The following is a 27,972-nucleotide window of genomic DNA, read 5'->3' as shown; positions in this document are numbered from 1 at the left end:
TATATATATATTCAACCAATACCAACCATCTCAGCGACTCAGCGAATGGAGATATAATTGATGATTCTGGGTAGGATGCATTACATGATCTGGGTCGTTTATTCAAATACATCAAAAACAAATGCATAAATGCACAGAATATTGAAGAATTCGGTCTCAATTCAAAATAAGGTCATTAGTTGAAAAATATAAAAAATATATTTTTGGCTTCAGCGTGTACCCGTCTAAATTGCTTATAATCAAGATATGCAAATGTATTTTTGGCTTCAGCGTGTACCCGTCCAAATTACTTCTACTCAAGATATACAAATGTATTTTTGGCTTCAGCGTGTACCCGTCTTCTCAAGATATACAAATGTATTTTTGGCTTCATCGTGTACCCGTCCAAATCACTTCTACTTAAGATATACAAATGTATTTTTGCCTTCAGCGTGTACCTGTCCAAAGTACTTCTACTCAAGATATAAAACTATTTTTTGGCTTTAGTGTGTCCCCGTCTACGCAAGATATAACAATGTATTTTTGGCTTCAGCGTGTACCCGTCCAAATTACTTCTACTCAAGATATACAAATGTTAGAGATTGATAACAATGTTCAACTGTTGCATTTGTTAAATCCGTCTGTACAAATAGAGGATTACACACACAAATACACACACATACAATATAGATTTTAACAATGTCACATGTTCAAGCGTGAAGCTTGCTCTCCGTACAACTAAACCTGAAAACATTTTCGAAATTATATTTATGCAAGTATCCCGGTCATATACTTTAAAATTTAATTTGCATACATGTAACTTGAAATATAACAAATGTTGATAAAGATACACGTGGCTTTAAAAATAACATATAAAGATTTGAACCTGAAAATGATTTGAACATACATAAACATATATATATATATATATATATATATATATATATATATATATATATATATATATATATATATATATATATATATAAAACTAAAATTATTTACATAGGATTGAAATACAATACAAATAATGTCAAATAAATATTGACATTCACAAATGTCTAAGGTGACAATTGTTAGATTACTTGAGTTTTCTAATAATTGAAAGAAAATAAATTCTAGCTCAGGACACAATGTATATTTCCATTTAGTCAAACAGTAATAACGATATTTATATAAATAATATCGTCAAAGAAAATGTTTATATTGAGTTTAGGTAAAAATTAAAAATAAAACAATGTATAAAAATAAAATAATAATAAAAAAGAAACAGCAAATTAGATAACAAAGTAGAAGACTTCCATCTATACAAAGAAATCAACGATACATAATTTTGAATTTGTCTATATTATCAAATGTATGATTTTGAAACCGTATTTACCTTTGTTATATATTGTTTGGTTTTGAAACTGTATAATTTGGGCCATGCAAGAGAATTCAAACTATTTGCCAGACAAATTATAGGTACATCAGGAATTGTTCGGCATTGAAAATGGACATGTGTCAGGCCTGGCATTGTCCCACAATCCCCACCTGTTATTTTTTAAATGTCGGAGAATAATAAAAGGGACTATACTACTTTAAACAAAATATTTCGCACAGAAAAATACAATGTATACCTTTATATACAAATATCAATCAGTTTGATTGCTTTGTTATGTGATTAATAAACTGTTGTATCGATATTGAGTGTAAAGTTACAGCTGTGAAAACAGTACCACACTTACGTTCATACAGAACTAGATTATTCAAAATTTGGGAGTGCATGGATAAATCAGTTTAATGCTTCTATTTTTAAGGAACATAACATATTACAAATATTTACATATGAATAAATGTATTGTTCAAAAACACAATTACTACCTTTTATATACAAGATTGAAAAATTCTAAAATTCATTTAGAAACGGATTTCGTGTCGCAATCTCCTTCCTGTATATGGTATGAGTGAGCATATTAATAAGCTTATGTGAGAAAATATTCCCTTTGCAATATAAATCTCAGTCGTGTTTTCGTTCACTGAAATGAAAGTAGAAAAGGTAAAGGTATTGTTGAAACTCGTCCATTATACGTTAGATTAATTTCCGATGGGTAAATTATATATTTGCATTACTAACGGGGAGTCCTTATGGAATAATTAAGTTTTTCTTTTGTCATCACGATTTACAGCTATCTGATTGTCATGGTCTTTTCTGAATTTTTTGGGTTCATACTTGTATGAACCCAATTTCTTTAAGCGACGCCTACTTGCACTACTTTTCTGTGCGTAATACTCAGTGAGGACTATATTTAAAATGGTGGATCACTCAAACACAGGCTTCCTCATTAGGATTTTAATTGTGATAAAAATACTGGACATTTGTTCCAAAATAGCTGAGATATCTTTGCAAATGCTACAAGTAAAATAAGCTTTAAATGAATAAATAAACATCGTCTACTTACAAATGTTTATGTGAATGCATGACGGTACCTTGTGTAATTCATCAATGTGTTTATGTATTACTTTATTATATGAAATCTGCATACTGTTTTAGTATGGAAATTTGGAGGGAAAAAAAATATTTTGTCATCACATGTTGGATCGAACCCACAACTTTCGTGATACTCACCCAACGCTCTATCTAACCACACTATGTAAACTCTTTAGACAGTAGGTATAATATTAGATAATGTATAAAAGCTTGTACAGTCATCGTACCTGACCTTCTTTTTTCAAATAAATGAGATATCTTTGTTAATGCTACAAATGAATAAATAAACATAGTCTGCTTACATATATTTATGTGAAGACATGACGTGGGAAATGCCATTAACGTTGTGCACGGTGATTTCTATAGAGACATAAATATTGATGAAAATGAAGAACAAAATCGTGTTTTGCTTGAAAATAACGAATCGGTCTTGTAAAAGGTGATTTATATCCTGCTACTTTAGATTTTCATTTTTCAACTGAAGTGGTGACCTCGTCTTCAACTTAGATGTGGGGCGTGGCGGGGGTGGCTTAGAAAAACAATGCAATTCTCTCTCTCTCTCTCTCTCTCTCTCTCTCTCTTTATATATATATATATATATATATATATATATATATATATATATATGTGTGTGTGTGTGTGTGTGTGTGTGTGATTCTCCACTGTTCTGTATTACTGCGCGTTATTAGTGAAATTCAAAATATGTTGAGTTTCATTGTAAGGAATGGTTGTTTCTTTTTTGAATTCAATGAAGTATGAACCAAACAAACGGTGTGCAAACTTTGTATGATCCGATTAGGTGATCGTCCAGTTTGCACGTTTTTTGGATCCATACTTTGCTGAATTTAAATAAGAAACAGTCATTCCTTAATTTATTATGTATTGGCATTACTAACGGTGATACATTATCTATATTTTGTAAAATAAGAGATTTTAGATTTTTTCCAGAACATCCACAAGCAGATTCATTTCCGTGATTTAGGCCTTATTTTGACTTTGCAGTATAATCCTAGTCATATTATACCTCTCTGTATTCTACAATGAGCCACCGCACCACCTCAACAACATTATATAGCAATCCATGGAACTTCTTCATTTCGTTCTTCAAAATATAAAATGCTTATATTTCATATTTTTGTATACTTTGTTTTTATGTTCTTTCTTTGTGTTCATGCCAGTCAGTACATAATCCAGGCATTTAAATAAATGTATCTTATTGACAAGACCATACAATAGAAATGATAACCTGCATTGTGTATTACATTACCGTACCGTACAATACACCTGATAACCAGCAATACGTTACTGCAATACAATACACCTGATAACCAGCATTACTGATTATAAGGCAATTCAATATACATGATAACTAGCAATATACATTATATACTGCAATACCATACACCTGATAACAAACATTACTTATTTTAATGCAATACAAAACACCTGATTTTCATAGTTTATTACACTGCAAACCAATTCATCTCATAGCCAACATTGCATATTATACTGCAATGCAATGCATCTGATAACTAGCACTGCTTATTTTGCTCGAATACGCCTGATAGACAGCATTGCTTATCATAATGCAGAACAGTAACCTCATAATCATTTTTTTTTAATTACAATGCAATACAATTCACCTGATAACCAGCATTGCATACTGTACTGCAATACAAAACACGTGCTAACCAGCACAGCATATTATACTGCAGTACAATACACATAATAACGAACAATACGAATTAAACTGATATACAAAATTCCTGATAACCATTATTGATTATTATTATTATTGTGTAGCACAGTAACCTAATAACATCCTTATTTATTACACTGAAATACAATTCAACAGATAACCAGCATTACTTAATATAATGCAATACAACGCACTTGGTAAAGAGCATTATTTATAACACGGCATTACAATGCTCATTATAACCAACATTGCATATTATACAGCGGCCTCTGCTACCGTATACAATTCGACTTCATTGTGTATAGTTTGGCACCTCTGCTACTGTATACAATTCGACTTCATTGTGTATAGTTTGGCACCTCTGCTACAGGATACAATTCGACTTTATTGTGTATAGTTTGGCACCTCTGCTACTGTATACAATTCGACTTCACTGTGTATAGTTTGGCACCTTTGCTACTGTGTACAATTCGACTTCATTATGTATAGTTTGGCACCTCTGCTACTGTATACAGTTCGACTTCATTGTGTATAATTTGCCACCTCTGCTACTGTATACAATTCGACTTCATTATGTATAGTTTGGCACCTCTGCTACTGTACACAGTTCGAATTCATTATGTATAGTTTGGCACCTCTGCTACTGTATACAATTCGACTTCATTATGTATAGTTTGGCTCTTACTTACCAAATACATTTCACAAGAATACCAGCACCCATAAAAATACAATATAATAACTTAGTTGTTATATTTCTAAATGGAATTATATATATATATATATATATATATATATATATATATATATATATATATATATATATATATATATATATATCCATGACTACCATTGGAATCTGAAATGTAATGAATGTTTTAGTACATGATCATGCTGAATACCTGATAAATTTTCGAGCACTTTTTGTCTTATACAGCGAATAGAAAATCAGTATTTTTTTATTTAATCTGTATATTTCATATTTTAGTACAATTTATGAAACAAAACCAAATAAAACACAAAAAAGAAAACGGACTAAACGAGCGCATAATGGGTCTTAATGTTTGAATGCATATGTATTCATTCTATATGGAAAATATTTTTCACATAATTCTATGAAGAAAAAAATGTCTTCAAAGGTGACAATTTATATTTGACTATTGAAATTAAGCAAACATTTCTATTCATTCAAATAAGTTGACAAATGTTCCAATCATGTTTCTAATATTACTTTCATGTTTTAAGACATGCACATCTGCACATCATTAGTTACAAAACGCTGTGGTCAATGCAGTAATTATAAGGTCTTACAAAACGCTGTGGTTCATGCAGTAACTATAAGGTCTTACAAAACGCTGTGGTTCATGCAGTACTTATAAGGTCTTATAGAACGCTGTGGTTCATGCAGTAACTATAAGGTCTTACAAAACAATGTGGCTCATGCAGTACGTATAAGGTATTTTTTCTTCATTCTGCTGCACAGTTCCATTCCGCTTTTATTATTCCAATAGGTCATTTCCGTGTCGGAAACCAATCATCCCTTCGTTATCGTACCGTCTGGTACCGTTTTAAGACGTCTCCCAGCTGTTGAAATTGGGTTTTCTCATCACATTGTATATTTAAGATAAGTCAATAAATACTTCCTGTAATCACTTTAAATGACTACAAGGTAAACAGTTATAGGACAAAAAGCCGATTTTCCTGTCATTTACGAATTTCCATGATTTACATATCTCAGATTAAATTTGTCCGCATGCAATTTCTTCCTTACATTTCATGCACGAAAGCCCAAACAAACAACATATAAATGTCTTCTTCTTCTTCTTGCTATTATAGTTATTATTATTTACTATTAGTATTGTTGTTTCTCTTGCGATTGAAATCATAAAAGTTTACATAATAAGATGGAATGCATTTAATTGATAAATGGTGAACATATCTATCCATTTACTACTTTGTTATTCATTAATTTTTCAAATCATTAATTTATTCATTTTTTGGAAGACAACTGTAGTTGTCGACCTGCATTTTTTATATCAGCTGTCAGTCTTGAGAGATAGAAATGATACTTGCGCAAAAGTTCTTGCAATATACAGGGAATTTTCAAATGGAGATTTCTTTTAAAGGTTATCAAGTTTCTTGTTCATAACAACATTCATTAATTTATTTAGTTTTAAAATTTTGTTCATTAACATGTATCTTATTTTTGACGTGATATAACTATTTAATATAACCTAATTGTTATTAATTTAATTACATGACTTCTATCATATGGACTGCCTTGTCAAAAAGTGCATATGACAAGGTAAATTATTTGATTTCAAAGAAGTCGACGAAAAGGTTCATGTAATATCTACCATTAAGTGCAATTGTGAACCATATTTTGTTGATGCCTATCATGTCTATCAGTGCCTGACTGGCCCTGTATGTGGAGTGTAGTAACATAATTAACATAACTAGACTGGCCCTGTATGTGGAGCGCACTTAAACAATTTTTGTAACCCGACTAGCCCTGTATGTGGAGTGTACGTATATAATTTAGATAACCCGACTGGCCCTATGTATGGAGTATATTTATATAACTTAAATAACCCGACTGGCCTGTATGTGGAGTGTAATTATATAATTTAGATAATAATATTAAACAGGCTTTTGTTTATTTGAGAATAGAGAACACGGAGAAGAATCACATTTGTTCCATCACACATCTCTATGGGAGCTAGCAATTATTTATGTGAACGTATATGGTTGTACCTGTTACCCTCGATAGTAATGTAAAGTGAAAATAATAATAGACAAAGCTGTTATATAAAGCTACATGAAAGTGATAACAGACAAAGATATTTTGCAAGGTAAAGTGGAAAATATAATAGACATATGTGTTCTGCATATAGTATGTTCCGATGGTTACTAGTTGAAAACTGTGTGGCATTTCTTTTTGTCATAATCATCTTGACAATATAGCGGTCTATACTGAGGAACTCCAAATGACAATCATTTATTTTGTTCCTATTGTAATAAATATGGAGTATGCGCATTTGGTTATGGCGCCCCGTTTTAAGGAATTTTTAGATTTGTGTGATTATTTGTGTGATTATTGGAATTCGGCGCAAAGGAAATATCCTTAGCCCGAAATAATTAGCCAATTACTAAGAGCAAACGTCACGGAGTGAAGTGTTAGTGATTTTCCATGATGCCATGGTTCACTAGTAGTGAATTCAGGCCAAAACCGAATGGATGTCCCTGTTGTAAGATAGTCCATATTCAAATCTAGTGGTGTACATTGATGGTGTGACTGCAGTGGCAGTATTTACGGTAGGAAACTGGTAAATTACACAAAGGAATAAATAAGAAGGGACTTCGCAGATACCGTTTATGTCGCCATGGGGGCAAATGTAGTGCAGTTATACTGGCGAAATGTGCCTGAAAAGCATACATTGACTGGAACAAGGTGGCGCAGTTAAAATAGTTCCCAGTATTAGGGAATTCTCGTATATTTTCTAAGGCGTGAACGGCTGGCGGTACGGAAACATTATGAAGATAAACCATGCAGGTGTGCGATTGATAGATATTTGGCAGGTTGTTTTATCTGTAATCTTGCATTAATTAGAGTAAAATAAGGTATAGAATGGACACGTTTCTAATTTACAACTGAAGTTGTATTGAAGTCTTTGGAAAGTTGGGGTAAACTAATGACTTCTAGCGAGAATCGCGCCAGGGTTTGACAACCACTCGGTCAAGTAAGGACCATAGGCTTGTAACACTATGTTAACTGGCCTGTCAATTATTGTAGCGCTGATAATGACCATGTTTCACTTGGATAATTGGTTGACCTTTGTATCTACTTGGCTGTGGCCATGTGATATCGATTTTCTGACAAAAGTGTATGTGGTACTTGCATTTGGCTATGGAAATGTGACAAGATAGTAGCTATGTGAGCATCACTTAACACAATGCATGATACCGCATATAACTGTGACCACGAACTATATAAATAAAGGTAACGAAACGCATTATTTTCTATTTAGAATTAAAATAGAGAGCGTTTCTATTTGAAATACTGTTTTTTTATAAATATTTTTCTGGTCTGGTTTGAGAAAAGATTTTCCGCTCCTGAACAAAGGCGTGTCTTGGGTCATGAAATCTATGCTGGAACAGTCTCGCTTGATCCGAGTACCAAAATGCACTTAGACTGCTGTGGTGGCCTAGTGGTTAGAACGGATGCGGTAGGACGTGTGTTCGAAAATGGTACTAACAGATGCCTCGTGAGGCGCTCGGCATTAAGAGTTAATGTTATGACTGGTCGGCCTAGTGTCAGGTTAGTTTAGGTGGTACATCATGCTACATGTCGCCGGCATGATGACCCAGTGCTAGACATCACTATAAACTGCCATACTGCCGACATCGTTGCGATATGCCTGCAGAATCGTGAAAGCTACGTTAAAAATCCAAATGTCACACACACACACACACACACACACACAAAACGCGCTTAGATCAGAGCACAGTTTCGTCTACTACCTTACTGCTTCGTGCCTTTCAGTAGCGTTGCAAGCGATCCCCATAACCATGCCGTCTTGTGTTTGTACAATTTGCAAAGTTAACGTATATTACCATACCATGTACCTCCTACGTTCCGGTTCCAATATTGCAAAAGACGTTTCAAGTACTGTCAATATAGCTAAATTTTTATTTGAACATACTTATGCAAATGTTAATGGCTCCATGTAGGGAATACATCATCTGAGAGTTATAATATCCATCTAAATAAACAGATGAGAATATGTCTCTGGCATTAATATATATCTTAGTTACCCATCTGGTTGAAAAATATCTGAAAAGCAAGTCTTAATCAGAATTGATATTCGTTATACTGCCATAGAAACAATAATTTGACGCTATCATAATTTATGCAAAATTGGCAACCTATTGTTCTCAATCATTTGGACTAGTGGAAATAGAATCAAATGTTCCATGACAAGATTGCAAGATGTCATTAAGTTTCTGTTTTCGGTTAGAAATACTTAAAATGAAAAACTTAGATTGCAGTAAGTTTGTTGAATACCAGAGTTGAGTGGACTTCCACTACATTTGTCTCCCTTTCTTCAAACTGAAAATGTACAGAATTTGACAACGTGATTCTGATATTTCGTGAAAGTAATAGTGTTGTGTATTTTTATAATTTCTCTTCTTGCATCTGAAACAATTAGATTTTGATATTTAAAAGTAAATTAACGTTTAACCAAATGATGACTCCTTTCCCCATTTTTTGTGCGTTTATGTATTAATGAAGTCGCGAATTATAATATTGTATCGAATCGCAAAAATCAAAACAACAGACTACAAATTCTGAAATAAAAATGCACTCTTAGACAAACAGGTCTTCGTGAAATTGAACATTGACATAATCCAAAAAAAATACAGGCTTCGGGCTCAGCAGTTCTTGTTTGTTTACTGGCATTTCTTATATATGCTGAGATTGGTTATTTCATATGCTAGCGCTTATATCTCGAATGACTAATACTTCCTTCGACGGTGTGCCAGATATTACAGTCAGCTTATGTCTATTTTGATATCTACCCCTACTTTGATTGAAATAGATTCGTCTTAACATCTTAACGAGTATAGGTATCGGCCAGTTGCCCTAAATGAGAAAATGAAATATTACATTTATCCTATTTACCATTTTCAAGTATTTTAATGCATGAGCTCTAACTCTGCTTGTATAAGGGTCTCAAGCACTAGGAAATTATCTCCTTGGTTAGCATAGTCCAGTGCTGTCCATCCATCATTATCTTTCTCTAGTATCATTTGTGGGTTCATAATGATCGCATATTCAACTATCGGCAGGTTATCATTCCCTGCTGCAATGTGCAGTACGTTGGCACCATTATTGGTCCTTGCGTTGATGTCTAACCCTGCCTGTATTAGAGTCTCAATCACAGAAACACTGCCTCCTTGTGCAGCGTAGTGCATTGCTGTCCGTCCATCATTGTCATTCTGTAGTATCACCGGTATGTTGATTTCGATCAAATATTTAACTATCGGCAGGTTATCATTCCCTGCTGCTAAGTGTAGTACGTGGGCACCTGCACTGGTCCTTGCGTTGATGTCTAACCCTGCCTGTATTAGGGCCTCAATCACAGGAACACTGCCTCCCTTTGCAGCATAGTGCATTGCTGTCCATCCATTCTTATCATTCTGTAGTGTTAATGATGGAATGTTTTCGATGAAATATTTAACTATTGGCAGGTTATCCTTTCCTGCTGCTATGTGCAGTACTTGGCTATCATCATTGGTCCTTGCGTTGATGTCTAACCCTGCCTGTATTAGGGCCTCAATCACAGGAACACTGCCTCCCTTTGCAGCATAGTGCATTGCTGTCCATCCATTCTTATCATTCTGTAGTGTTAATGATGGAATGTTTTCGATGAAATATTTAACTATTGGCAGGTTATCCTTCCCTGCTGCTATGTGCAGTACTTGGCTATCATCATTGGTCCTTGCGTTGATGTCTAACCCTGCCTGTATTAGGGCCTCAATCACAGGAACACTGCCTCCCTTTGCAGCATAGTGCATTGCTGTCCATCCATTCTTATCATTCTGTAGTGTTAATGATGGAATGTTTTCGATGAAATATTTAACTATTGACAGGTTATCCTTCCCTGCTGCTATGTGCAGTACTTGGCTATCATCATTGGTCCTTGCGTTGATGTCTAACCCTGCCTGTATTAGGGCCTCAATCACAGGAACACTGCCTCCCTTTGCAGCATAGTGCATTGCTGTCCATCCATTCTTATCATTCTGTAGTGTTAATGATGGAATGTTTTCGATGAAATATTTAACTATTCGCAGGTTATCATTCAATGCTGCTATGTGCAATACGTGGTTATCATCATTGGTCCTTGCGTTGATGTCTAACCCTGCCTGTATTAGGGCCTCAATCACAGGAACACTGCCTCCCGTTGCAGCATAGTGCATTGCTGTCCATCCATTCTTATCTTTCTGTAGTGTTAATGATGGATTGTTTTCTATCAAATATTTAACAATCGGCAGGTTATCATTCCATGCTGCTATGTGCAATACGTGGGCACCTAAATTGGTCCTTGCGTTGATGTCTAACCCTGCCTGTATTAGGGCCTCAATCACAGGAACACTGCCTCCATGTGCAGCAAAGTGCATCGCTGTACATCCATCCCTATTATTCTGTAGTGTTAATGATGGATTGTTTTCGATGAAATATTTAACTATTGGTAGGTTATCATTCCATGCTGCTATGTGCAGTACGTGATTGTCATCATTGGTCCTTGCGTTGATGTCTAACCCTGCCCGTATTAGGGCCTCAATCACAAGAACATTGCCTCCCGCTGAAGCATAGTGCATTGCTGTACATCCATTCCTATTATTCTGTAGTGTTAATGATGGATTGTTTTCGATGAAATATTTAACTATTGGTAGGTTATCATTCCATGCTGCTATGTGCAGTACGTGGTTACCATCATTGGTCTTTGCGTTGATGTCTAATCCTGCCTGTATTAAGACCTCAATCACAGGAACACTGCCTCCCTTTGCAGCATAGTGCATTGCTGTCCATCCATCCCTATTATTCTGTAGTGTTAATGATGGAATGTTTTCGATGAAATATTTAACTATTGGCAGGTTATCATTCAATGCTGCTATGTGCAGTACATGGTTATCATCATTGGTCCTTGCGTTGATGTCTAACCCTGCCTGTATTAGGGCCTCAATCACAGGAACACTGCCTCCCGCGGCAGCATAGTGCATTGCTGTCCATCCATTCTTATCATTCTGTAGTGTTAATGATGGATTGTTTTCTATCAAATATTTAACAATCGGCAGGTTATCATTCGCGGCTGCTATGTGCAGTACATTTATACCGGCATTGTCTCTCGCTGAAATGTCTAAACGTGAATGTTTTGGGAATTGTATGATACCATCATTAATGTCTATTTGTTCTGAACTAAGTGCCTTCATAAGATCTTCATTTTCTGCATATGCTAGAAAATGAACAGCGGTGCGTCCCAGGTTGCTTTTTCTGTGTACAAGTTCTGGGAAGTTATTCATGAGATACTTCACCATATCCGTCAGGCCGTAGCGACAGGCAATATGGAATAGGTTAATATCATGATGATACGGTGAAATCTTGGGATGGGAGATGCAGTTCTTGATAGTATTTGAAAGATTCTTTTTGTTTGTTTTTCCTATACTGACTGTAGCGTTTATATTTCCTCTTTGAAGCACAAGCATTTCCATGACTGAAACATTGCCCGTTGAAGCAGCAGCTAGCATAACAAAATCATCAACCTTTCCTCGCAACTTGATGAAATCATTCAACATAGTTTTTTCTTCTGTAAGGCAGGCATTGGTGGTGGCTATCAGGAGTTGTCTGGCGGCAACGTCATGGTCTTGTAAGCAACGCTGATAAATCTTTTTAATAATACCTTTAACGGCTAGTGTACTCTTTGCATTGACTAAGTGGATCAGTAGACTGTGCCCATCGGTATCTGTTTTGGACAAAAAATTGAGAACATTATCCCCGAGAGTCATTGCATCTGAGAAATGATCTACAAAATGCTGGTTTTTCCAGACGAGTCCTTCTGCAATGCTTTTAAACGAATCTCTTTCACCGGATTCGAGGCCCTCATTGAATCTTTCGCACAGAACTCTAAAATTATCATCACATATCATTATCTTGAATCTTAGGAAATCTTCACCATCGAGTCGGTCAAGCTCATTTGCAACGCAACACATTTTTGACAATTGTTTCAAAGAACAATGTTCTAGTATTACATCTGGGTAGTCTTTCCCAAAAGACACGAATACTGCTGTTTCGATGCAGTCATGTTGAAACTTGAATGTCTCTCTTTGTTTTATGTATTCAAGTAGTGTACCGCAAAGTGAGTGACCAATATATTTCAATTCTTTAATATTCAACTTTTTGAGTCCACAGTAATCAAATAATGATTGTAGTTTATTATATAGTTCCTTTTGTTTATTTTCTAAAGACAAAGATCCGCCAGATAACATGAGCAGTACAAGAAACGTATAAATTTCGAGACTTTTCTTTGACATGTCTTGGATCTCTTCAGTAAGAAACATGTTGTTTGAGAAGATTTCTTTCATGTCTACTGACAGATTTTGAATGGAGCCAGCTATTTTGCAGTTCTGAGCAAAACCGATTACGTTTTCCATTTCCACGATATCTTCAGTTGCAGAGGTCTCGTTTCTATCTACACATTTTGGGACATATTTCTTCAGCATTTGCTCCCTTTCTGCTTTAGTTAGACGGTGTGGCTCAGCACTGATATCGACAACATTGGAATTAAACATAAAAACGGCTTCGTTTCTACGAAGAGATAATTTGATAAAGGACGCAATTTGAGTCCTAATGCAAACTATTAGGAAAATAGAGCTTCCGCTGAATCTTGGGTGAATTAATTGAGATCTTTTTCCATCGATCAAGATCTGTTTCAGAGACTCCATATTTTCCTAGGACATCATCTAGAAAGACAACTAACTGTAGCCTTGTATCAACCATGTCATCCCACTCTTGTGTATTATTGATCTCTACAGGTGCTATTTCTTTGTCCATTTCGATAAGATCTGCTACAAGAGACAGAGCTAGATAAGTCTTTCCTTCTCCTGGTTTTCCCATCAGCACAAGATGTTTTTCTTTAAGCAGGATATCTCTGGCATGGGCAAGTGCTCTGGTTCTAACGTGGACATCAGAATTGTTCCTTTTATGTGATTCTATTCTTGCCCTCATCAGATCTGTTTGAGTAATCAGACAGACAAAAATTTTCAAAATCGTCAAATATATGCAATATAATATGTATAGTTATGTCATGCTGCAAGTCGAAAAAATAATAATAATAATAATAATAATAATAATAATAATAATAATAATAATGGTAATTATAATCAGCTTTTTACTCGACATCATTGTCATCGATGTCGAAATTGTTGTTAATTTGTTGTACTAGATAGTTATGATTTATATGCAAATGATTATAACTTTTTTACGGGTGGGGAATCATTGACAAGGATTTAATCCCTTTTTGTGCCCAACGTTTGTTCTAGGATGTCTATTCCTTCCATTATGTCCGCAACTGTTCCGAAATTTTCTCTCGTTTGATTGAGTCCACAACTTTTTATTCCTGTATGTCCACTTATTCCATAATGTCCGCATCAGTTTCTTCCAGGATGTTAACATGTTCCTGTATGTATTTAATTATTTCTTTCAATAAACCACGCGCTCCAATATTTCAATACATGTTTTGATATGTCAGCAACATTTTTTGATACAATAAATCAGCGGGATCCATTATATTCTCAAGGTTTTATTTAGATATATCTGTACTTTCATTTATCTCTGCAGCAGTTTGGTCCTATATCTTCTCAACTATTTTACTAAACTGATAGTTTCTATATTTTATCACGTTCTATAATGCCATTATCTTTCTTCCAATATGTCTGCTCATTTAAATACGTCTGCAACTTTAATTTACAATATTTCCGCGAGATATAGTATTTTCGAAATATTCTATTCCGATATATCTGTAAGCTCAGATAGGTCTGAACTTCAATAATGTCTGCAATTGTTTGTTCCGTTTTCATAAAATGAATTTAGTCAATGCATATGATAAAATAAGACAGTTAAATCATTTGCAGTAAAACAATTTGTCGTGGAATAAATTATTTTATTTTTTTGATAACCCGCAATTGTGGAAGATGAAAGGTATAAAATTCATATTTGTATACATGTACCACGGCAGAGCTCCCATATACTTGAGGTTCTTGTTTACACCACATACGCAGCTGGTAACCAAAATATAACTGCGGGATAGGTCTAAACTACGAAAATTTGCCACTAGTACCAGGTTATATAATAATTAATTTCTTCTAAAATCTATATCGGCGTAGACTAATCTTTCTATAGAGGATAAGAATAACACTTTTAGAAAATACACTTAAATAAGGAATAAGGGAAGGTCTTGGTCTATTACTATCAATGTGACAAATTTCAGAAATTGTATACACTACTTATTTTCCTCTACACTGACCATATTTCGTTAGCACCAACACCGGCAAATAATGGTATTATTGACAGAGTTAAATTCGAACCATAATTTTGCTTTCTTTCCTATTTCTCGAATATTTTATTAAAGTTATTATTTTTTTCATGAATTATATGACAGTTTCTAAATCATACCACGTTAAGTTTGTTGTTAAGGAAGCGAGAGAGCACACTATAATCATACTTCCATGTTGTACTAAATTGACTCCATCGCATTTGGATTGAAGATTATTAAAGATCAAGACAATGAATGGAGATATATTGGACAACCATCAACTTAGTTAAAGGTTTATTTCAGCTTTGAACGATCAACAAGTAGTATCTTTTAGATGCAATCATCTGGCAGATTCATCATCAGCGATATAAAGTAAGTTGCTATATTATTTAGATGCAATCAACTGGGAGATTCATTATCATCGATATAAAGTAAGTTGCGATAGTATTTAGATGCCGTCAACTGGGAGATTCATTATCATCGATATAAAGTAAGCTGCTACAGTATTTAGATGCAGTCAACTGACAGATTCATCATCATCGATATAAAGTAAGTTGCGATAGTATTTAGATGCAGTCAACTGGGAGATTCATTATCATCGATATAAAGTAAGTTGCTACAGTATTTAGATGCAGTCAACTGGGAGGTTCATCATCATCGATATAAAGTAAGTTGCTATAGTATTAATGAGTTTCATTTATCCTTCCGCTTATTGTTTATGGTCACTATATCTCCTCTGTTAAACCGTTTTTCCCATGACAAGATCACCTAGTTTATTTAACGTTTACGATGAAACTTACTCCAGTAGAACTCCACGAAAAGTTGTTTTATTTGGACTCTGGAAGCTTGCATGAATAGAGATATATTGGACAACCATCAACTTAGTCAAAGGTTTATTTCAGCTTTGAACGATCAACAAGTAGTATATTTTAGATGCAATCATCTGGCAGATTCATCATCATTGATATAAAGTAAGTTGCTATAGTATTTAGATGCAATCAACTGTCAGATTCATTATCATCGATATAAAGTAAGTTGCTACAGTATTTAGATGCAATCAGCTGGGAGATTCATCATCATCGATATAAAGTAAGTTGCTATAGTATTAATGAGTTTCATTTATCCTTCCGCTTATTGCTTACTTTTTTAAGTTTAATGAGTTGATAACAGGTACATCTTCTGACGTAACGAGCATAAATGAACCAGGTTTCAGAGCAATAATTCGAAACTCCAAGATTTTATCATAATTGGATCGGAAGCAAGCCAAAAGAGGGAAAATAACTTCTATAAAACCTGTGGAGGTATAGCAATGTATTAACATGCCCATCTTTTGATAACACCACAATAGTTGCCAAGTTTATATATATATATATATATATATATATATATGTGTGTGTGTGTGTGTGTGTGTGTGTGTGTGTGTGTGTGTGTATTACATCCAATATCAGGTTAATAAAGGGGCAATGACTTTATCAACATCTGTGCCTAATATCTTTCAGCCAAATGTAATAGATGTTTGTTAAGAAGCCTGGAACAGAAGGATGGTTTCTGCTGAAATGTCTTCCACTATCGTGGCTTGCATATGTTCTAAGAAATCAAAATGTTTCTTGGTTTCCCTAATTTTAGTATTTGTATCCATATTGGTATGTCACAACAGCACAATTTTCCCAATACTGTCTCGCATCAATGCTCTGTCAAAATGGGTCATATTCTCCTGAGATGTTTGTAGGTATTATTTTATAATGCAATTTAAGTTGTTAAATTATATTCTTAATTATTTGTATAACCGTAGGCATATAAAGTGGCAAAATGTATAGAAATTGGAAGACATTCAGGGTTGGATGATTTCTGATGAAATTGATCATATTCTTTTCACCTGTTAATGTGACGACGTCGGTTTAAGATATATATATATATATATATATATATATATATATATATATATATATATATATATATATATATATATATATATATATATATATATATATGGCAAAGCAGCCATATATAATGGCCAATTGTAGCATGTGCTTTAGTGTGGAAAAATTTAAACTATAGAAGCTCTCTTCCCAATTTTTTGGTCTAATTCTGCTGAGCTATTTTGTTTTGTGATGTCACTGAAATATTTTGTCATCTTTAAATTAGGAAGGATAGGAAGAAAGAAGTGGCCATATATCTGAATGGCCAGGAGTCTAGGACAGCACTCAGTTAAGGGGTTAAGGGGATAGTGAAACCCACTAACACTTTCTTTTCATCCTAAGCCTCAGTGATCCTTTTTTATCATTGTAACTATTGACATTTCTTTTGAAAGTGAAACACTGTTTCCAATAGACACTTTAATTACTTTTGTTTTCTTTTTTCTGCAATTTAATTTTTCACTTTCATTCTTTCTCTTTTTCATACCTTGATGCTGCTGAATTGTCAATCCTGTCACACATTTACAAATATTCTGGCTCTATATTTGAATATGGAATTCTGTCTGTCTTGGTGACAGCCACAGACATGGACTCCATTGGATAATTGTATAATTGGCTTTTCGATACATAATTTGTCAAATGTGCCAAGCGGTTTCACAGTGCGATTCCAAACACTTATATCCTCATGCTCCATAACTGGTAAGATTGACACCGATAATGTAAAGCTTTTCCAGGAATCGTAACTTTCTCAACACCAAAAAAAAACTTTCACTATGAATTCTTCCAATTCAGTATTTCCCGACATTTTTATAGGAAGTTTTATTTATCCAGAAAAATGAAAACCTATTTCCTATGTCAATATCAAGATCACGGTCACCTTTTTTCACGTAGCAGAACGGCATAGTTTGACTTATAAAACAGATTATCCACAAAATTACAAATATTTCTCCAAACAAGCAGTACTACACGTCTTTCTTATTCTCAAATTTAATTGCTTCAGAAACTTACTTCAATGAGAAAGTAACCACTACTCGGCCAGTCAAAATAGCCAAAACATATGGTCCGATATCTCACCTGGAAAAAGTTAACTGTTTTTTAATTTGTCTGGTTTTATCTTTCAGTCATTAGTGATATATTTTGATGGATAACAAAACATCAACAACATCATCTTACGCCTTCGCTTTTTACTAACCGTTATCAGAGTCACGGCATCACCCGACCACCGTACCCCATCCCACCCCACCCCATACCTAAACAAATCTTCTTGGATTTACATTGATCTCAAAAATGACCCCTGGCAAACAAGTAAAACGAAATCCTCCGTAAAACAGAAATTTCTCATTCCTAAATTAGCCAGCCTTATTGAACGTATGATCAGCAGCCAGTATGAATTTGTATAAAATTGAAAGCCAGGATGCTGGAATTCAAATTAAGCCACATTTCGGTAAGTGGTCTTTGAGAAGAGTCATCTCAAAGTTTGTCAATGTTTAGTAAATTAAATTTCTACCATCTAAAACGGCCTCTTTGTGATGGTGATTTCCGTAAAGTTCTGTTGAGAGTTAGCTCTTTTTAAATAAAGATGTGTCCATCTACTATATTTTCCTACTTTTAGTAATGTTGGATGGCATATGGGAATCATTGACATAAACAGAAGAGTCCTTTATACCAGGACGTTGGATGCCTAGTTTTTATTTAAACGGGATAGTTGGTTTTTGATTAAGATCTTGAAAATGGTACATTATTGGAGGATTCATTAAGCACGTGAGGTCATAGCAAAAACTCACTTGCCCGTGCTTTTATGTAAGTTTCAAAGCTAGATAAGTAAGCATATGCACCACACCATCGAGAAAATCTTCAAAAAAGAGCAACTGAGCCAAATGATTCTTAGACAAAATAGTCTTTGGAAACAAATCAAGTTTCCTGACGAATAAGACACCATTGGCCTTTATCAGCGTTGGCTAAATGAGTCCATTCCAATTACGTGCACCCCTTTCGATCACGGTAGAACGGTGTTCAAATTTGAACAACTTCATTTTCATTGCATGTGTGGTTTTCCACCATATCCAATGAAATTCACTGCCCCGAAGTACTGAATATTCTGATTGATCCGCCAAGGTGTAGATAGACTAACATATCGGAACCATGGCTAGCAAAGATGAATGTGGACATACATGGACACAAGATAGGACTCAAGTTGGTATAGTGGAGCAGAGCCTTTCTTATAACGTTGCTACTTTGTTTTTATTCAAGTAGTACATGCAGACTTTGAAATGGCCAGTCACCCTTTGTTGCCTCAAGTCGAGCGGTAGAAATAATTGCCACCAAACCCTGTACTAGCAAGTTTTAACACGATGACATATTATACACACAAGAAATCTCTCTCTCACCAATTGTAAAATACCAATAGAAAGCACTCTCTATTGAAAGATAAGGGTTACACTATTATATGCATGCCTAAGGAGATATATTGTTGTTTTCCTATTATTAACATAAATATTGATTTAAACATCAAAATAATTCAGATGAAAAATCCAACAAATGTCTGCATACAATAAAATGACTGTTGCGTTTTAAACTATCATAGTAGGGTTTCTTTACAATACAGAATTAAGGTATAGAACTCATTTCTGAAGAGCTTGTATCTATACGTTGAAATATGGAACCAAACTTTTCATCATTTGCTCTCTGAATGTATCACTTTTTGCTATATAATGACAAAGTCATAAAACTGATTCAGCTGCGACAGAATTGCTATTGCGTGCACATCGCACTACTCCCTTTGGTTCTCGTGGTTTTGTGCAGTTCATGAATGATTCAAAAAAAGGTCTGAAATAAACTAATTATTATTTTGTTTCTTTCTTTCCTTCTTTTTGGAATGGTAAAACACTTTGGGTAGTGAAATCGATGTCTGTTTTTATTTTCCTTTATTGTCCTTTTTAGTACATGTGTGTACACTAATCAGTAAGTGACTCTTGGTAGACAACAAGCTTTCATTAGGAAATTATTTAGCTAGTTCATATACATTTTGCCAAATTTATATATTGTTCGCAAAGTGGCAATCTGGCGACAAACTGACAGCCAAAACACTGCGTATCCATACAATTTATTAATATATAACTAAACCGTCGGAATGTACTGAAAAAGTTTTGCTTGCGTAGTTGTCATACATGTGTAGTTGTCATTAATCGGAGTGTAGTTGTTATACATGTGTAGTTGGCATTAATCGAAGTGTAGTTGTCATACATGTCTGGTTGTCATTAATCGAAGTGAAGTTGTCATACATGTGTAGTTGACATTAATCGAAGTGTACTTGTCATACTTGTGTAGTTGTCATACTTGTGTAGTTGTCATACTTGAGTAGTTGTCATTAATCGAAGTGTACTTGTCATACTTGTGTAGTTGTCATCAATTGAAGTGTAGCATCTTTTGCTCTCATTTTAATTAGAATCATTCTGATGATTAGTCCTACATATGGGTACAGAAATAAGTCCTCAATTTGCCCATAACCCAAGGATATAAACCTTATATACGAATCAAGAAAACAATTAAGCAGCTTATTATAAACAAGCTTATTAGTACATATACTGCTGCTTTATATTTTCATACCGACTGCAGCATATAAATCGTAACTGCTTACTTACCTATTCTTTTCTCTAATTTACATCTGTTTATCTTTTGACCTGAAAATGTCGAACAGAATCGAAAATGAAATAATTTTCCGATACAAATATGTTTATTATTAGTCACATCGCTTAAATGTCCAAAGAAAAAAGAAATGTCCCTCCACTGGTTGAAAGAGGATTTGTTGTCATAAACTATTTAGGTATTAAGTAATTAACAAGCAGTGTTGACTCTTCTCATAATAAAAAACAATGAAATGAATAAAATAGAAATACTGCCTTATAATATTGATATCCTGTCTTGATAAACAGGTCTGCATGCAACATTTAACAGATGTCACTCACGGATGTGACGTACTATAACAGTGTACTGCCAAGCCCTCCAGGACTACTATGCAAACATTTTACTTGACCCTTAACCTAAAAATGCAAGAGTGCTGGAAAAACTTGAAAGAAGGCAAATTTCAGTATACAATCGTAGTTCGTTGATGAACATAGGGTTAGTGTTTGGATTCCTGATGTTACGTATGAACTAAACAATTATTGTACGAACTCGTATTTCACACTAACGGATTATACTTCATTTGGTCCAGCATTTTGTAAGCTCATATCTGGCTGAATGAAGTAAAGACAGATGACTAATCATTTTTCATTAAGCGTTAGTAATGTGTGCTGAACGATATATTTTCTAAAATGTCGTTTAGATGTACATAACTATGACAAGTATAACCCGTGAGCAAGAATTAGTTAAAAATTAATATCAATACAGTAGAAAAGTCAAGCACTCGTCTGGCATCGTGGTGCACATCATTTGCTGAATGTGTGATAAGAGCCTCTATTGGATATCAAAGAATATCGATGCAATACTAAGTGGCTAAATTAATTTTAGGGAATCATTGAATGTGCCAAGGTTTTGTATTTCACCAGACAGTTTCTTAAATGGATTCTGCTGGGTTTCATGAATAGTTATAAAATCATCTACTTCATCTTCTCAGTCTTTTAGAAGTTAATTGAAAAATTAACTCGGGTCCCCTCTTCAAAAGTTAGAATGCATATATAAACTGCTATGATCACCATATATGAAATGATGTCTCAAGTAGAGAAATAAGGTCCTGTGTTTGGATCGTTATCAGAGATGATTGTTCCCTCTACCCAAGAGAAGGCTAGATTTTAAATAAACAATGCTGATTCGTTTGTTGTTTGCCAAGGTTTATTTCAACACAAGGTATGTAATGCTACAATTATCAGTCTGTTAAGAATCATCTGCATGGCCTGCAATGGCCCCTATTAAATTTTCAAAGCACACTAATGACTAAATTTGGACCAAACATGTTGGGTTTATTATGTGATATATTCATTATGTAATAATTCATCAGGGTGGTCGCAACGTTATAAACGTCTTAAAATTCATACTCCCCCCTCGTCTTTGATTCAGAGTGTATGGGGTTCATGGCGCTCATAACATTCCTTGAACAACGTTAAACTAAGACGTCACTGATAGTGGATGCCATCTTTTATGTAACCTGGGCAGATGTGTAAGCGTCAACCTTTCTAAAAAGTGGTTCCTACATAGTACTGAAGAGAGACCATGATAAATATAGCATTATCCATTTATATACAGCTGAAAACTTACTTGATTCAATGCGAGTCATCCTGATCTCCAGTCTTTTTATACTTTCTGAAAGAGAATGACCACATATGTGACACAATTAAAATAAAAAATATTAATTTAGGGCTATCCTGTAGGCACGCCATAGTACAACTATAATGAATAGATTATGAACCTATTTTATCATATACCGTAACGAATCATGAATGTGGTACACAGCATACCTATTATACACTCCATGCCATCCAGCATCTCAGTCCTTGACAAACAATCACTAGGCTCTGCAAGAGAAGAGCTAATATATTTATACCAAAGCAATGCAAACGTTGTCATTTTATAAGGGTTGTAACCCAAGTAAAATTTCCATAATTATAACAGCTATAATTGTTCCTGTAAATAGTAAAGTATCAATCTTTTAATGCAATCTATATATATATATATATATATATATATATATATATATATATATATATATATATATATATATATATATATATATATATATATATATATATATATATATATATATATATATATATATGTTACTGAGAACGATAGATAGATAGATAGACAGATCGACAGACAGATAGATAGATGCTAGTGCAGGTCAGAAAATTAACGATTTAACTAAGGAAATGATATATAATATCAAAAGGTATTGTAAACGATCTTATGTCAGATTTAATTCTTTATAACCATCTCATTTCATTCAATTAATATGCTACTGAAAACGATAGATAGATAGATAGATAGATAGGTAGATGGATGGATGGATGGATGGATAGATATAATAAGAGCAAATAACCGTATTAACGCAGTATATAGATTCAAAACTGTTATGATGAAAAAAGTGTATTGCATACGTTCTCTGTATGCATCATCTGTTTCTGCAAACAGTACGTGTTTAGATGACCCTACTGTACAACAGTACGTGTTTATATGACCCTACTGTACTTCAGATATCCTTTGCTCCTAATGCATGTCTAAACCAAACAATGAGCTGGCTAGTATATATGAGTTCAGGTCTTCATTCTAAACTGCACATACAAACAATGAGCTGGCTAGTATATCGGTGTTCGGGTTTTCATTCTAAATTGCACATACAAAAAATGAGCTGACTAGTATATCGGTGTTCAGGTTTTCGTTCTAAATTGCACATACAAACAATGATCTGGCTAGTATATCGGTGTTCAAGTTTTCATTCTAAACTGCACATACAAACAATGAGCTGGCTAGTATATAAGGTGTTCAGGTTTTATTTCTAAATTGCACATATAAACAATGAGCTGACTAGTATATCGGTGTTCAGGTTTTCGTTCTAAATTGCACATACAAACAATGAGCTGGCTAGTATATCGGTGTTCAAGTTTTCATTCTAAGTTGCACATACAAACAATGAGCTGGCTAGTATATCTGAGTTCAGGTTTTATTTCTAAACTGCACATACAAACAATGAGCTGGCTAGTATATCGGTGTTCAGGTTTTCATTCTAAGTTGCACATACAAACAATGAGCTGGCTAGTATATCTGAGATAAGGCATTCGATTCTAAATTGCACATACAGACAGTGAGCTGGCTAGTATATCTGAGGTCAGGTTTTCATTCTAAATTGCACATACAAACAATGAGCTGGCTAGTATATCTAAGGTCAGGTTTTCATTCTAAATTGCACATACAAACAATGAGCTGGCTAGTATATCTGAATTAAGGTCTTCATTCTAAATTACACATACAAACAATGAGCTGGCTAGTATATCTGAGTTCAGGTTTTATTTCTAAACAGCACATACAAACAATGAGCTGGCTAGTATATCTGAGTTCAGGTTTTCGATTCTAATTTGCACATACAAACAATGATCTGGATAGTATATCGGTGTTCAGGTTTTCATTCTAAATTGCACATACAAACAATGACCTGGCTAGTATATCGGTGTTCAGGTTTTCATTTCTAAATTCCACATATAAACAATGAGCTGGCTAGTATATCTGAGTTCAGGTTTTCATTTCTAAATTGCACATACAAACAATGATCTGGATAGTATATCGGTGTTCAGGTTTTCATTCTAAATTGCACATACAAACAATGACCTGGCTAGTATATCGGTGTTCAGGTTTTCATTTCTAAATTCCACATATAAACAATGAGCTGGCTAGTATATCTGAGTTCAGGTTTTCATTCTAAATTGCACATACAAACAATGACCTGGCTAGTATATCGATGTTCAGGTTTTCGATTCTAAATTGCACGTGCAACGCTTTTTAAACATACTTTAGGTGTTATAGTTAGTGAACACGAGTGCAGAAAATCAGTTGCAGACAAATCGTTGTACGGTAGCATGGTTTAGCATTAAAAATCATAGTGGTATGAAGTAATTATATGGTGCAAATAAGACTACAGATGCCATGACATGATTCAAGCAAATCAATGCAAGAATCAAACCATTATTTTTTTAGAAAGGCACATAATATATATATATACGTGATGAATCAGTCCTATTTTTAAAGGTGAAATGACAAGATATATCCCTTTGTGTAACTTTGGTTTTAATATAATCCATTTGCCCACAAATAATACAATTTTTCTCCGCAAATGAAAACATAGCATCGACATCATATCAGCTAAAATGTGGGCATTTAACATTGAAAACAGCTGATTATTTAAAGAACTGCTGATCACATGGAAGCAGGAAATATCATTCTTCAACTCTGCAAAACCAATAAAGATCAGTATGTTACCCTTCAATCAAATTCCTTAAATGATTCAATAAGTTGTCTGTCCTTTTGTTCTCGCCATCCAGGCATTTCATTCTCTTGGACATTGCTCAGTCGAGACAGTTTGAGAATTGTGTGCCAATTACAGGAAAAATTAAAATGAAAATAATATTCCTACCTTCCTAATAATTTTGTATACTGTACTTCCTTCATATTAAATGTATACATTTACTGTAACATACATGCATGATTATCTGTATTTTCTGCATTTTTATCATAAACGTACACTTCTTTGTACAATGACATATGATAAATAATGTCTCAACTTTAATATTCTCCGAGTTTCTATTGTTTATTTAACCCTCTGAGGAAACAACGGCAGTTCTATTTACTCCTTAAGTTTCTAAATATTTTGGGATTTCGTTATAATTAGTTATCATGTTGTGTTAAATAAATCAACTGTGTGATTAAAATATTTAATTCACTGAAACTTGGAACTAAATTTGATGTTTTATTTATGTAATTATATGTGAATATTAAATTCCGCCGACTAATTCGGAAATATATTCTTGAAGTGTTTCCCAAGTTGCTTAGTAAATTCTCACATATTCTTATTAATTACAATCTCACTCTTCATCTCACTCTTGCATACACTATAGTATACCTTAAGTTTGGTACTAATAATATTTTGTATGGATCCCACTAGCATTGCATAATTTCTCTCCGGTGACTAACGGTACAGGACTACATTGCAATACAGTCTACATTCAACATGAGAGATTCACAGTGTACTGGTGTAAGAAGGAGTCAGATTATGCGACTAATTTTACAACCGACAATTTCAACTGTTATATATTTGTATTTGACATTAAACTGATTGAGAAAATTATCCATTTTTTGCCGAAGACACATTAATTCAGCTTAAGTGATACAAGTTTATACTAGTCTGTCCCATCCTATGTAACTCTTATACATATTACATGTCGTCAGTGCTGATAAATGACCCATACAGTGGAATCGTGTAGACATAAAGAATATTCACTCTCGTTGTGTTTTAATGTAGCGAGCAACACACGCTGTCCGGACCTAACAATGTGTATGTCCTTTCCCGATGTTTATTAACTTTTACACAAAGGGTAAAGTCATTTTAGGTAGCTTTTATATTCTGTATATTATCATGGTAGTAAAATATATAATTTTTGCAAAAACGCTACATAGGTATATATCTTCCTTAGACAATTATATATATATATATATATATATATATATATATATATATATATATATATATATATATATATATATATATATATATATATATATATACATACATATATATATCAGAGATAATACGCATTAAAGGGAAAATCTAAGATATGCTGTTAAATTTTTTGCATGTATATTGTTTTGCTTAATAAGTTGCACGTGTGCAAGGATTTTCCTCCAAGGTGCATATCATCAAATTGTGCATTGTAGCAAATGTATTTCTTTTCAATTGATGACGAGTAAAGTTTTAAAAACCGATGAAAGCTGTATTTTTTATTTACTTGTCATTCCAAGGAGACTTTTATTAAGCAATAATAATCTAATGCAAATCCCAAAAAGTTTGAACCTGGTTATTAAAACAAATTGACGATTTCTAATGCTTCTATTTACTGCACAGTGAAACCACAGTCAATCAGCGGTGAAGGAAAATATGTTGAGTTTGACATTAGTATTCCATATGTCACTGATAACAATATCCTGAGCTGAATATGATCTCAGCTTATTCTGCCCTCTTCTGTGTATAACCCCTCGACAATATTTTCTCCTGGCTACGTTTTGTGTAAAATAGATCGCACGAAAATATAGTAGTATTTTTTTATGAAAAGTTGTAAGCTTACTTGATATATATTTTTCAACTTTAATTATCGATTTCTCCATACGTTCCATCCTTTCTGTAAGAAAATGAACAAATATGTCAGACGATCCAAGACTGTATTATTAAGATTAGATTGCTAGTACATTTTGATACAATATGCCGTATTGTTAAGGCTATCATTTAAGAAAGCACTAGATCAAAGACAAACATGTAAGGAAACTCAGTGAAAACGTTATTATGGAAGCTTGCTGTTTGTCAGGAACAAACAAATTTTATTGTTATAATTCACAATAATTGGTATCAACAGTATTCTTAACTCCCTCTGCGATTGTAATTTATAGCACTTTGTCAAAGCAGCTAACATATAAATAATAAAAATAAGTTATCTGTATATAGTGTGTTTGCTTCTGCATTTATACTATTTGGTAACGTATGAACTAATCAATCATTCTACAAATTTTATAAACTGCTGAAGGAATCATACTCCACTTTTTACAGAATTTCGTATTTCGACTCAAATTTGGCTGAATAAAAACATATATAATGACAATTATCAATCTTATTTCAATGCATTATGCATTTTGAATAAATTTTTAAAATGAATTTTGACCGTTAGTTTTAAGGAGCAAGACCATGACTAAATTTCGATCAATGTTATTATCTAGAAAATCAGTGGATAACACAAAACAGTTGTCTGTTATGCGGTTTCTATCATGGTCCTGCCACTAAAACATTATACATGTAATTAGTAAACAAATCTACAAGGTTAACATCTATTGTATAAAGAATACAAACATAACAGAAGTTCATATAACTTATACACGGGTAACACTGTTAACACAGATATATTTCAAAGATGCCATGTACACATATTCACCAATACGACATTAACAAATTAAAATATTTGCAGATGTACAAATTCTTAAAATATGTGACATTAGGTATTTATTTACCATAAGCTACAACTTGTTTTATAATAATACACTGGCGTAACACAAAAGTTATTAAAATACTCT

General features: G+C 33.7%; 1 protein-coding gene and 1 long non-coding RNA gene across 2 annotated transcripts; both read right to left on the bottom strand.

Annotated features, from left to right (window-relative positions):
* Positions 1-925: 925 nt before the first annotated feature.
* LOC149781884 (uncharacterized) lies at positions 926-4,951 on the bottom strand. The gene is made up of 2 exons (XR_016414817.1): positions 3,342-4,951; positions 926-2,448 (listed from the first exon to the last, which is right to left on the bottom strand). It is a non-coding gene; the product is annotated as an uncharacterized LOC149781884 (long non-coding RNA).
* A 3,863-nt stretch (positions 4,952-8,814) lies between these two features.
* On the bottom strand, positions 8,815-27,009 carry LOC149781883 (uncharacterized). Its single transcript, XM_089935023.1, has 6 exons — positions 26,979-27,009; positions 22,608-22,664; positions 22,408-22,452; positions 20,796-20,834; positions 13,563-13,937; positions 8,815-13,087 (listed from the first exon to the last, which is right to left on the bottom strand). Exons 2-6 carry the CDS (start codon positions 22,633-22,635, stop codon positions 9,843-9,845), a joined length of 3,732 nt encoding a protein of 1,243 aa, XP_089791149.1. The 5' UTR covers positions 22,636-22,664; positions 26,979-27,009; the 3' UTR covers positions 8,815-9,842.
* Between the last annotated feature and the right edge of the window lie 963 nt (positions 27,010-27,972).

The sequence above is a fragment of the Sinohyriopsis cumingii genome, chromosome 15 (assembly GCF_028554795.1).
Source record: "Sinohyriopsis cumingii isolate HCF-2022 chromosome 15, ASM2855479v2, whole genome shotgun sequence".
Taxonomy (NCBI): domain Eukaryota; kingdom Metazoa; phylum Mollusca; class Bivalvia; order Unionida; family Unionidae; genus Sinohyriopsis; species Sinohyriopsis cumingii.
Note: the sequence above shows the minus strand (reverse complement) of the source record. Positions and strands in the feature narration are given on the sequence as shown.